The sequence below is a fragment of the Rutilus rutilus genome, assembly GCF_951802725.1.
Source record: "Rutilus rutilus genome assembly, chromosome: 7".
In the NCBI taxonomy this organism is placed as follows: domain Eukaryota; kingdom Metazoa; phylum Chordata; class Actinopteri; order Cypriniformes; family Leuciscidae; genus Rutilus; species Rutilus rutilus.
The window spans coordinates 20,458,351-20,469,620 of record NC_140221.1 but is presented as its reverse complement, the minus strand read 5'-3'; the positions used below and the strand labels follow the sequence as shown (position 1 = coordinate 20,469,620).

Sequence of the window (11,270 nt, the reverse complement as noted above, 5' to 3'; positions counted from 1 at the left end):
TCCATACAAAACATGGGCATGTCTGCATATAGTCATCATTAATACTGTATGATTGGATTGCATCTGTTCAAATCAATGTTTGTGCATGCTTGTGTGTGCGTTCATTTGATTGTATAAATCTGTTTAAATATGTGCCAGCTAGAGATATAACAATTGTATAAAAAATAAAAAAATACAGAAAAGCTGCACCGTATAAAAATCATTATGTCTATGAAATTTCCCCATAAATACTCCCATTTTTTTTCACCTCTAAATCATGTTTGGATTTTTTCTTTTTTTTTTTTTTGCAGGAGAGCAAATAATGACAGAACTATGCCTTAGATGCCTGAATGTCAAGCTTAACAACTGAACTCCATTGTTGTCGTAGCCTGAGTAAAACTTTTGAGGCTTCAGAGATGAGATAGTAGAATAGAATGAGAATCAGATGGTAATGTATTTTTTCAGAAATGAACAATAACTGTGCTTATGGTCATCTGTCTGCACCTCAATGTAATATTCCTCATGCTCCAATTAAAAACATTCAGTGAAAGCCACAAAGTCTCTTTACTCTTGTTTTTACTATTTTGTGCACACAAGTGAGAATTTGAACCGTTATGCACTAAATTCTTCTTTCTTCTAATTCCACAACGAATTACTCTGTCAAGGTTTGAATGATCCCATAAGAGATCAGTGGAGCAGCCTGCAGAGGAAACGTTTGATGGATGTCATGGTCACTTACTCCTGCAGCTATTCGGCAGAACAAACAATCCAAGTCCAAGGCCAAGATTTTAGAGCGCTGGTTTCTTTGTTGTCTAAATGATCACGTCCAGAACACTAATGGGCTTTGACACTCTGCAACCAAGTGGGACAAAAGCAGAGGATAAGCCTTTTCGTGCTGGCTTTAGACTATGGAAAGGGAATTTCAGAGGTAAAAGATTGTGCACGCTTTAGGCTTCTTGTGCCCAAAACATTCAGATTCAAAAGTACAATCAGTTCTGAATGAATAAAACATACTTAATGAAAACATCATGTCATTATGAGTTGTTTGGGTTTGTTCGATTTACATAATTCCTGAGTGTTTCTTCATTCTTGGAAGTGTACTATTGTAGTAATTTGAATGCAACTTTCAGCAAATACTTGAACAGTGGATTTCAAAGGCGACTGAGCAAAAATAAATAAAAATAATAATAATATATATATATATATATAAAGGACTCTGACATAAATATGGGGTCACATAACATCACTGAGAATATTTTACAATGAATAAGTGTGTCTTTGATTCTTTTGTGATCTCTTTATTCTGACTCTGTAGTCTTTGTACAGTGACAGCAAAAATATGATCTTCCTGGTTAAAATGGCTTTAAGAGAACAACTCCATCTTAGTCATGTCTGAGAATGTTTTCAGTGTCATGTAGGTGCAAATCCTTTTGACATCTTCCTGCAAACTCAAAAACCTAGAACTGGCCTTTTATGTTGATTCATATTTCAGTTATCTCATTTAATACTAAAGTTTATCTTTTTACAAGAGTCGGTGAAAAATATAAGTATTCAAGGTAAAGAAAATGAAAAATATATACGTTTTAGAAGTTACAGTATTATTGTGCTGTTAATTTTTTTTTTACAACATGAACGTAAGAATCAACAATATTTCGACAGCATTTATCTATCTTAGTTTATGTTAATTTCAGCATTTACTAATATGTTATTAAAATAATTGTTGTATTTGTTAACAGTTAATGCACTGTGAACTAACATGAACAAACAATAAACAGCTGTATCTTTATTAACTAACATTAACAAAGATTAATAAATGCTGTAACAAATGTATTATTCATTGTTAGTTGATGTTAAGACATGGCCATGGCCTGAGATGCTGGGATAGTATCCAACATCCCTATGACTTTACATAGGACAAATGGTTTAGACAATGGATGGATGGATGAATGGATCACATGACATGACAACTAACCTTATCTCGTCATAAAAAGGTCAAATTATTTAACTGATTTGATCCTTGCTACCATTGCCTTTTTAATGCTGTTTAATGCATGTTGGTCGCACCACATGACTTTGACAGAAACGTTTTTCAAAACCTTTTTTTTAAAGAAACTTGTACTTTGAACTTGAAATGAAAGATTGTGCCAAACAACTTACTTTTTTCTTGTCAAGAATTTCGTCCTTTTTTTTTTTCTCAAAATTATGATTTTAGAACAGTTGTATCACCTTGACATGTTCTACTTTATGCCCCCAAAATTCAGAACTTTAATTCAGAAAATGAACAACATTCTTATAATAGAAGATGTGTATTCAAGTCATTGCACAGTATGTATGAATGGCATTTTTAATGTATTAACATAGGAAATCGGCTCCAGACAAAAATGAGCATCACATCAGTGACGCTCAGCACACAGAGGCAAATGAAGAAGAGACTTGTATTCAAGCCCTTTCACATTGATTTATTACCCTGAGCACATTTGTATTACATAATTCTGAAACTCACAAGCCTTGGACTCCATTCTGACAAATTACAACGATCACTGGAAACAAACATATAATATAAGTACAGTAATTTTCTTTTATTCACTTCCCTCAATTTTAAAATGATGCCACAATAACAGGTCTGTATGATTGATGTCCTTTTCAACAGTGCCATCAATTCGGCCAACATGTTTTACTATAGTTTTGCACATGATGAATGTTTACACATGCAGTTAAGGTCAGTGACCGGATCATGACAAATGACTTGCCTCATTGGCACTCGGAGTTGTGACCACATCACGTCTACATCACTAACACATTACATTAAAATCGTAAGTATGATGAGTCATTTCTCAAGTTCTCCAGCAGTGACCTGAATGAATTCGTCATTCACTCCAGTCTCCTCTAAACTCTCTGATTTGACTCTTTGTGACAGTTTTTGTCTTGCTACTTGGAACATCGTACTCACACATGTCCAGTGCTATGCATTCATTGCGAACTGAAAGCACAGCAGGTTGAATCATGGCCAGAATTGTTCTGTTTCCAGCTACGTCAGAGGTTCTGGCCCTGGGCCGTGCAACGCCTGATTACATTACCAAGAGCCGATCTCAGCTCCCTCATTGGTTACAGCAGAAAGTTCAGTTTGAATAGATCAGTGATGAATCACATGGCAGTTTGATCAGACACTTCTTGCTTTACATTGAAATGCTGTATACTTCAACACTAAAGTCTGCAGGCTTATGGCAAGTGTCTTGCACATATAAAGAATGATTTGCACCCATTCAGCCATTCAGGAAAAGGAAACGGTGACAGAATCAGTGATGAGTCAAGACAACAACTGATGTACAAAAATCATTTTCTTTCTTGGTATTTCTGTGTTATATTCCAGTACAAATATCTAAGCATTCTTAAATCAAGATCCATTTACTTGAGAAGCAAAATGACATAAGATATTCATTATGAAAACAAGTATCTAAATTAAGTGAGTTTATGCTTAAAACAAGAACATTTTTTTGCAGTGTAAAAAGAAAACAAATAAATCAAAAGAGCAATTGAGTTACACTGCTTTATTAATCTACATCAAATGATGGCATCTCCACAATATAAAAAGCACTCTGAAGGACAGACCATTTTAGTCCATATCCAAAAGTTAACCCTGAACACAGATTGCTTTACTCCTTGTTGAAAAGTGCATTTATAAAATCAAAATTAATCTGTCACAATTACTTTTGAAACAACTGTACTCACTATTATCATGTAGCCAACACTAATATAACAAGATTCATGAAGCCTTAAATACTGACAGTTTACTTACAGCATTGCTTTTGCAAATACATCATTAGAAATACACAAATTAACAATTTCACAGTAAGTACTCCGTTGTTCATAAACAGCATTCATGTTTAGTAAACAGTGAGATAAAAATGACTGTTTCTTCTAGACATTTTTCTTCAAGACCCTAGAGAGTCCATAAAGTTAGAGTCACCTTGTAATCACAGATGGGTTTTTTTTCTTTATATTCTGTCTGTTTCTATCACACATTCCTTCAGCTAATTTTCAATCTCACTATACAGCGGTGATGCTGCCTTAATCATGTTGAGATCACATTGGTTTATGTTGTGTCTGCTGTCAAGAAGAGGGCAGAATTAACATACTCATCTCCCATCTGCTATGATAATCACAAATACACAGCTCTGACTGCCGACAGATTTAATCTACTGTCGACAACAGACTCTAGAATTACTTGAAGACAAATCCTCTATATGAACAACCTTTAATGGTTCAAATAAGTAATCCAACAAACTCCTGTCACAGTATTTGAATGAAAAATAATATAGGAAATGGAAATGTTTTGCTCAGTTTGAAGGAGAGAAAATACTTTTCTGCTGACATTCAGGCAGTGTCCAATGTAGGACATTCATTCATTCAAGTTGAAATAAAAAAAATAAACTGGGATAAATAAACACTGCATGGCATTTTTTCTGGAACATCACCCAAAGCAAACTGGAGTGGGGGTGTAAATAAGTAAAAAGATACAAAATAAGTAAAAAGTCTTACTGCAACTTTCAGAACATCCTTACCAGTTTGAATATATGCGTACTTAATAAAAATATTTATTGAAACTGACCTGCAAAAACAGCTTGTTCTGTTCTTCTAAATCACTGTGAATAAAAAGTACAAAGTAGGACAGACAGAAACAATTATTCCTAAAATTTGTGCTTGTCCTGGCTTTTGCTCTGCATATCCTTAACAGAGAGCTGAGGTTTACCTTTAAAGAGATTCCAGTCTGACTTTAACAGTTTCACTATAGATTAATTTGTGAAGCTGTTACAAGATAATGCAGGCCGAAGGAAGGGGTAGTTAAAAACCTGAAAGGAAAGCAAGTGGTTTATTCCACATGCAAACAGAGAGGGTAGAAAATGGTAATGAATAATTAAATGATGACCGGTTTTGGCACAGACAGGAAAAAGCATGCTTGAAGAATAAATTAGCTTTAGGCCAGTGAATCACAGTGCTACATACATCCAGACTCATGAGCGTCAAATATTATTTTTGCCCTTACAAAACCTACTTCTGTCTATCTATGTCAAACAATTTAACAAAAGTCAACAATGATGAACAGGGCAACCAGTGTGAGTTACTTACTACAAGTTCTGTACTGTGAACAATCAGATAAATCTAATTTTAAAAGGCTCATTTTACCCGGTTTTGGCACGAGTTTAAAAAATATGGTATTTAAAAAAAGAACTCCCACCGAAATTTATTTCAGCATTTAGAGGGATTTGTCACAAATGAGGTATGTTTAATTTTTGTATTATGATGTGCCTGTGCTGTGCCTAAAATCCCAGAAACAATTAATGATTCTGGATTATGGCAGTTCTGATACTTTCAGATTGCATATAAAATTAAATACATAAATAAAATGATGTACTGTAAAATCCCAGATCCCATTAGTATACAGTAGTGAATACACAAAATGAATCTGTTTATACATAATTTTACAATAATCGTTTTTTTAACTGAATTTATCTTTACAAATTGCAGTTTACAAGACTACAGTTGATAAACTCCCAGATGTGCCAGAAAGTACATTCATGTTAACAGCAAATTACTGTTCAAAACAAATGTGAGTAAAATTCATTTTATACACAATTATATAATCTTAACAATATGTCATTTTACATTTTCTTTTATGAAATAATAGTCATTAGATGAAATGAGCCTGTTATGTATCCTACATCGTTGTCATCTAAAAACCGTCGGCCCATTATTATTCAGCTCTATGAAGCCCTTAAAGAGAAGCTCCTTCCATGCTGCATTCAGACACTTTCTCTAAATCTTCCATCACTAAGTCTTGCTCGTTGACGTGGTTCATCCTCCTCGAACTGTTGTTCTCCAGGCTATTTAGAGAGATGGGCTCTGTGGAGGGTTGCAGGTTTACCGGCTGCACAGAATTACCCTGCACCCTGTGAGAATAGGTCCGATGTTGACCACCGACAGGACACAGGCCGAACTTAAAGATGGCCTGAAATCCACGGCGGAAGTTCTCGTTGAAGAACCCGTAAATTATTGGGTTGACACTGCTGTTGAAAAAGGCTAGCCAGTGGGCAAAGGGGTAGATGTAGATGTTAATAAGCCTGTACTGATGTTCTGTAAGTTTAACATAGTCTGTTAGCATCATCAGCGTCCACAGAGGCAACCAGGATAAGATGAAGAGCAAGGCCACGATGAGGAGCATTTTGATCACTCTTTGTTTTTTCTTCGACACAGAGTGACGGTTATCGTGGCCAGGTTTAGCCCCCGCTGGCATAGCCGTTTTAAACAGAGTGATCCCAATCCTTGCGTACATGATCACTATGAGGGACAGAGGAACTAGGTAAATGTTGGCAAACAGGACAGTTGTGTAGATCTTCCTCATCTCCTGGTTGGGCCAGTTTTCCCTGCACCAGTAGAAAGGGCTTGTTCGGTTGCCATCTCCCAGGAACACGCGGATGGTTTGTTCTTTAGTCACTTGAAGCATGACGCCAGAGGGGCACATTATGGACACTGCCAGGACCCAGATTATCACAATAGTGAGGGTGGCTGTTGATATTGTCAGTTTCTGTTTGAAGGGATATACAATACATCTGAATCTGCAAAAGACAGCAACAGGCAACAGGTTAAACATTTAACAGCTCTATGAAGAAATAGTTGTGTTTTTATCATGCAGTCACACTAATGACTGAGGCTATTTCAGAGTTTCTTCTTTCCAGTATTTTTGGAGATGAACAGGATGACAGTTTTTCAAAAGATGTTTCGCTCTCATTTCATGTTCTCTCAACTCAATATTTCTTGGTTAATAGTACTGTAGCGAACTGAGAAAATTATGGACTCACTTAACGGTTTTATTAACTTGAGCACTTGTGTGGCCAACTCCAAAATTTCCCCCAATTCCCGCCCACACATAACTGCACAGGCTCATTCTTCAGGAGAACACCCCACCCCTTAAAGCCCCACACAAACAGAACACATTACACATGAAAAGAACATACATGCACTTAGATCACACCTGAACTGAACATAAAACACATAAAACGCTGAATAATTTTGAAATCTGAAAAAGGTTTCTATAGACCAGATTGTTTCACTATAGATGGTCAGTATGATAGTATGATTTATACTATCCCATTTATAGTTGTATCTGTCCCACTAAATCATGGAAGCCTATTTCCACTATGGAATAAAAAATATAAATGTTAATTGCAATGAATTATCTTGCAATTCTGTCTTTTTTCTCTGAAATTTTAGTTTCGGAATATTTTCCCCGTATCTCTGCAAATTGAGTGCAATCACACAGAGCTGGTCATAATTAACATTTTATAAAGCTTATTTGCAATTTAAATCATATTATCATCCAATGTTACTGCAAATAGGATTTCCATCTAACATAAATCAATCTTTACAAAGTCTGTTATTGCTCTCCCATAGCACTCTTAATAGTCCTTTCACGAGTTCACACTTAAAATTAAGTCGGATAGATTAAATTGGTAAACGTATTTGGCGTGCTGTACGGGGAGAGGGCTCTGATCTTGGTAATTGGCCCGAACACAGATGTGCAGATGTGCTCTGCAGATGTCTGTTAGCGATGCGCCATGCGCTAGAGCCCAAGAGGAAGCCACACTCCGGGTGGAGTGGGCCGTCACACCAAGGGGGCACGGTCGACCTTGCTGCTGGTATGCCAAAGCAATGGCGTCCACTATCCAGTGAGACAACCTTTGCTTGGAGAGAGCCTTTCCCTTCAGCTTCCCACCATAACAGACAAAGAGCTGGTCTGAGGTCCTGAAACACTGCGTTCTGTCTACGTAAGCACGGAGAGCGCGTACTGGACAGAGCAGTGCCAAGGCTGGGTCTACCTCCTCCAAGGGCAGCGCTTGCAGGTTCACCACCTGATCTCGAAAGGGAGTGGTGGGAATCTTGGGCACATATCCAGGCCGGGGTCTCAGGATCACGTGAGAGTTAGCCGGCCCGAATTCCAGGTACGCTTCGTCAACCAAAAATGCCTGCAGGTCCCCTACCCTCTTGATAGAGGCCAATGCAACCAGGAGCACTGTCTTCATAGACAGGAACTTAAGCTCCACTGATTGCAGAGGCTCAAAGGGAGCACTCTGCAGGGCAGTTAGAACCACTGAGAGGTCCCAAGAGGGTACAAGAGGAGGACATACTTGCGTAGGCCCCGCGGCCAGCTGTGCGCCAGTGCATCCGTGCCGAGCGTGCCCTCGGTCAGGGAATAAAACAGGTCACAATGGGACGAGTCGTGGGAGGCAAAGTGCGTCGACCTGTGCGTCCCCGAACTGATCCCAAATCAGCTGAACCATCTGGGGATAGAGTCTCCATTCTCCAGAGAGAGGCCGAAGGCGAGACAGCTCGTCGGCCGCACGGTTCAGGTCTCCCGGGATATAAATGGCTCGAAGCAACCTCAGATGCTTCTGACTCCATATAGGGTGGTGGCGGGCGAGTTGCGACATACGGCGGGAGTGTAGACCACCTTGACAGTTGATGTACGCTACTGTCGTGGTATTGTCTGATCGGACTAGTACGTGCTGACCCCTGAGCAACGCACGGAAGCGGTGCAGGGCGAGACGTACAGCCAGCAACTCGAGGCAATTGACATGCCAAAGGCGCTGGGGTCCTGTCCAGGAGCCCGCGGCAGCATGTCCATTGCACATGGCGCTCCAGCCCGTGGTGGAGGCATCTGTTGATACAACAACATGCCGGGAAACTCGTTCTAAGGGCACTCCGGGCCGCAGAAAACTGAGGTTCGTCCACGGGGTGAAGGTCTGACAGCAGGCCGGAGTCACTGGGACTCGGAGTGTGCCGTGATGCCATGCCCACCTCGGGACTCGATCGCGAAACCGAAGCTGAAGCGGTCTCATATGAAGCAATCCTAGCGGCGTTACTGCGGCTGCGGATGCCATATGCCCCAGGAGCCTCTGAAACAGTTTCAGTGGAACCACACTCGTGCCCTCGAATTGAGGCAACTCAGCAGTGACTGTGCGCGCTCGCTCGTAAGCTGCGCGCACATGGCGACCGAGTCGATTTCCATACCGAGAAAAGAGATCCTCTGCACGGGGCAGAGTTTGCTCTTCTCCCAGTTGACCCAAAGGCCCAGACGAGCTAGGTGCCGGAGCACTAGGTCCCTGTGTTCGCAAACCTGATCTCGAGAGTGAGCTAGGATCAGCCAGTCGTCGAGATAGTTCAGGATGCGAACCCTGTGTTCCCGTAGGCAAGGCAAGGCAAGGCAAGTTTATTTATATAGCACATTTCATACACAATGGCAATTCAAAGTGCTTTACATAGAAGAAATTAAAATAAGAAAAAGAAATAAGAATTAAAATAAAATAAAATAAAATAAAATACAGTACAGTACAAACAGTCGGACGAACAGCGGCACAGTGCTCATTCAGTAAATGCATAGCTAAACAGAGGTGTTTTGAGTCTGGATTTGAATGTGACTACAGTAGGAGCACGTCTGATCTCTTCTGGAAGCTGGTTCCAGTTGCAGCTGGCATAATAGCTAAAAGCAGATTCGCCATGCTTAGAGTGAACCCTTGGTATTTCGAGCTGATATGATCCTAATGATCTGAGTGATCTGTTGGGTTTATATTCAGTGAGCATATCTGCAATGTATTGAGGTCCTAGGCCATTGAATGATTTGTATACCAGTAATAATACTTTAAAATCAATCCTAATCTAACTGGGAGCCAGTGTAAAGACCTGAGGACTGGTGTGATATGTTCATATTTTCTGGTTCTGCTCAGAATCCTGGCGGCAGTGTTCTGTATGAGCTGCAACTGTCTTATGGTCTTTTTGGGAAGGCCAGTGAGGAGTCCATTACAATAATCCACCCTGCTGGTGATGAAAGCATGAACAAGTTTCTCTAAGTCTTGTCTGGAAACAAAGCATCTAATTCTTGCAATATTTTTCAGATGATAGTATGCTGATTTAGTTATTGTTTTGACATGACTACTGAAACTAAGGTCTGACTCTAGTGTCACACCAAGATTCCTGACTTGATTTTTAGTTGTTTGACCCCTAGAGTGGAGGTGTGCGTTCACCTGGGAAACTTCATCTTTGTTTCCAAACGCAATGACTTCAGTTTTGTCACATTCAACTGTTGACTTCGTCAATGCATTGGCACAGGGAGTCAATGGGGCTGTAATCGTTAGGCGAAAGGGCTAAGTAGATCTGTGTGTTGTCTGCATAGCTGTGGTAAGAGATCTGTTTTTTTCTCATTATTTGGCTCATTGGGAGCATATACAGGTTGAACAGGAGTGGCGCAAGAATTGAGCCTTGAGGGACTCCGCATGTCATGGATGTCCACTCAGACTTATGGTCTCCTATAGAGCTCCGGACGTCACGTGACCTATTCTGTTTACACCGCCATTTTGGCAGTAAAGAGGCGGTACGAGACGAGCGTGAACGAATGACGGCAGCATGAGTTTTAAAGGAGAACTCCGGTCAATTTTAACATTGAGCTCATTTTTTTGTACATTTGGAGTGCTGTCAATACAGAGAACAACGACAAAAATCGGTGTTGCCTACACCGAGTTATTCTATTTATAAAATTTGCACCCTGTTGACTTCAATGGGGCAAGTACTAAACCTGCTTTTAGCCTCTTAACATCCTTGATGTGTCATTACAAGTGCACAGAAAATGTGAGTGATTCCTTCTGAGTGAACACGAGTGAATCTGACTGCAGTAGATGTGAAAGATATATATAAAAATGATGTTATTTAAGCCAGTGCAAATACCTGTGTTTGCATCCTGTTTTCGGTTGAAGTCCAAAGTAATCGATTACCGAGTTCACGTGCGTGATCATAGGTAACTAAACCTATGCGCGTGAACTCGGCAATCGACTATTTGTGGTGCAGCGAGGCGGAATGACCGGCCCAGGCGTGGGTGGCATAGCGGCCCAGTGCGGGGGCACGGTCATTAGCCGCGTCCTGCCAGAGGAGGCCAGGGAAGGACCAGCGTTCCACGGGGGCGTGCTCTGGCAGGGGTCTGGCGACAGAGGGGGACGAGAGCGGCGTGGCCCGTGGGCAGCGCACACTGTCATCTGAGAACTCTGTGACAGAGGGGGGCGATAGTGGCGGGACCCGTGGGCGGCGCGCACTATCGTCCGAGAACTCTGAGTGCTCAGGGTTGGGGGTACCAGTTCTTTCTTTAACCACATTAGGGTGCTGCCCGTCGAGGGACGAGCAGCGGGGAGTGGATAACAAAAGATTCTCCCCCGGAGTGGCCCTGCTACCATCTCCTGGAAAAAACTGGT

The 11,270-nt window shown here is 40.7% G+C and overlaps 1 protein-coding gene across 1 annotated transcript in view; it reads right to left on the bottom strand.

Moving 5' to 3' along the window:
* Window positions 1-5,655: 5,655 nt before the first annotated feature.
* Window positions 5,656-11,270, bottom strand: part of npffr2a (neuropeptide FF receptor 2a) — a 48,049-nt gene continuing 42,434 nt past the window's right edge. The window contains exon 4 of the mRNA XM_084415245.1: window positions 5,656-6,593. Coding sequence (XP_084271371.1) covers window positions 5,753-6,593 — 841 coding nt within the window. The 3' untranslated portion in view covers window positions 5,656-5,752. The remainder of the gene's footprint in view (window positions 6,594-11,270) is intronic.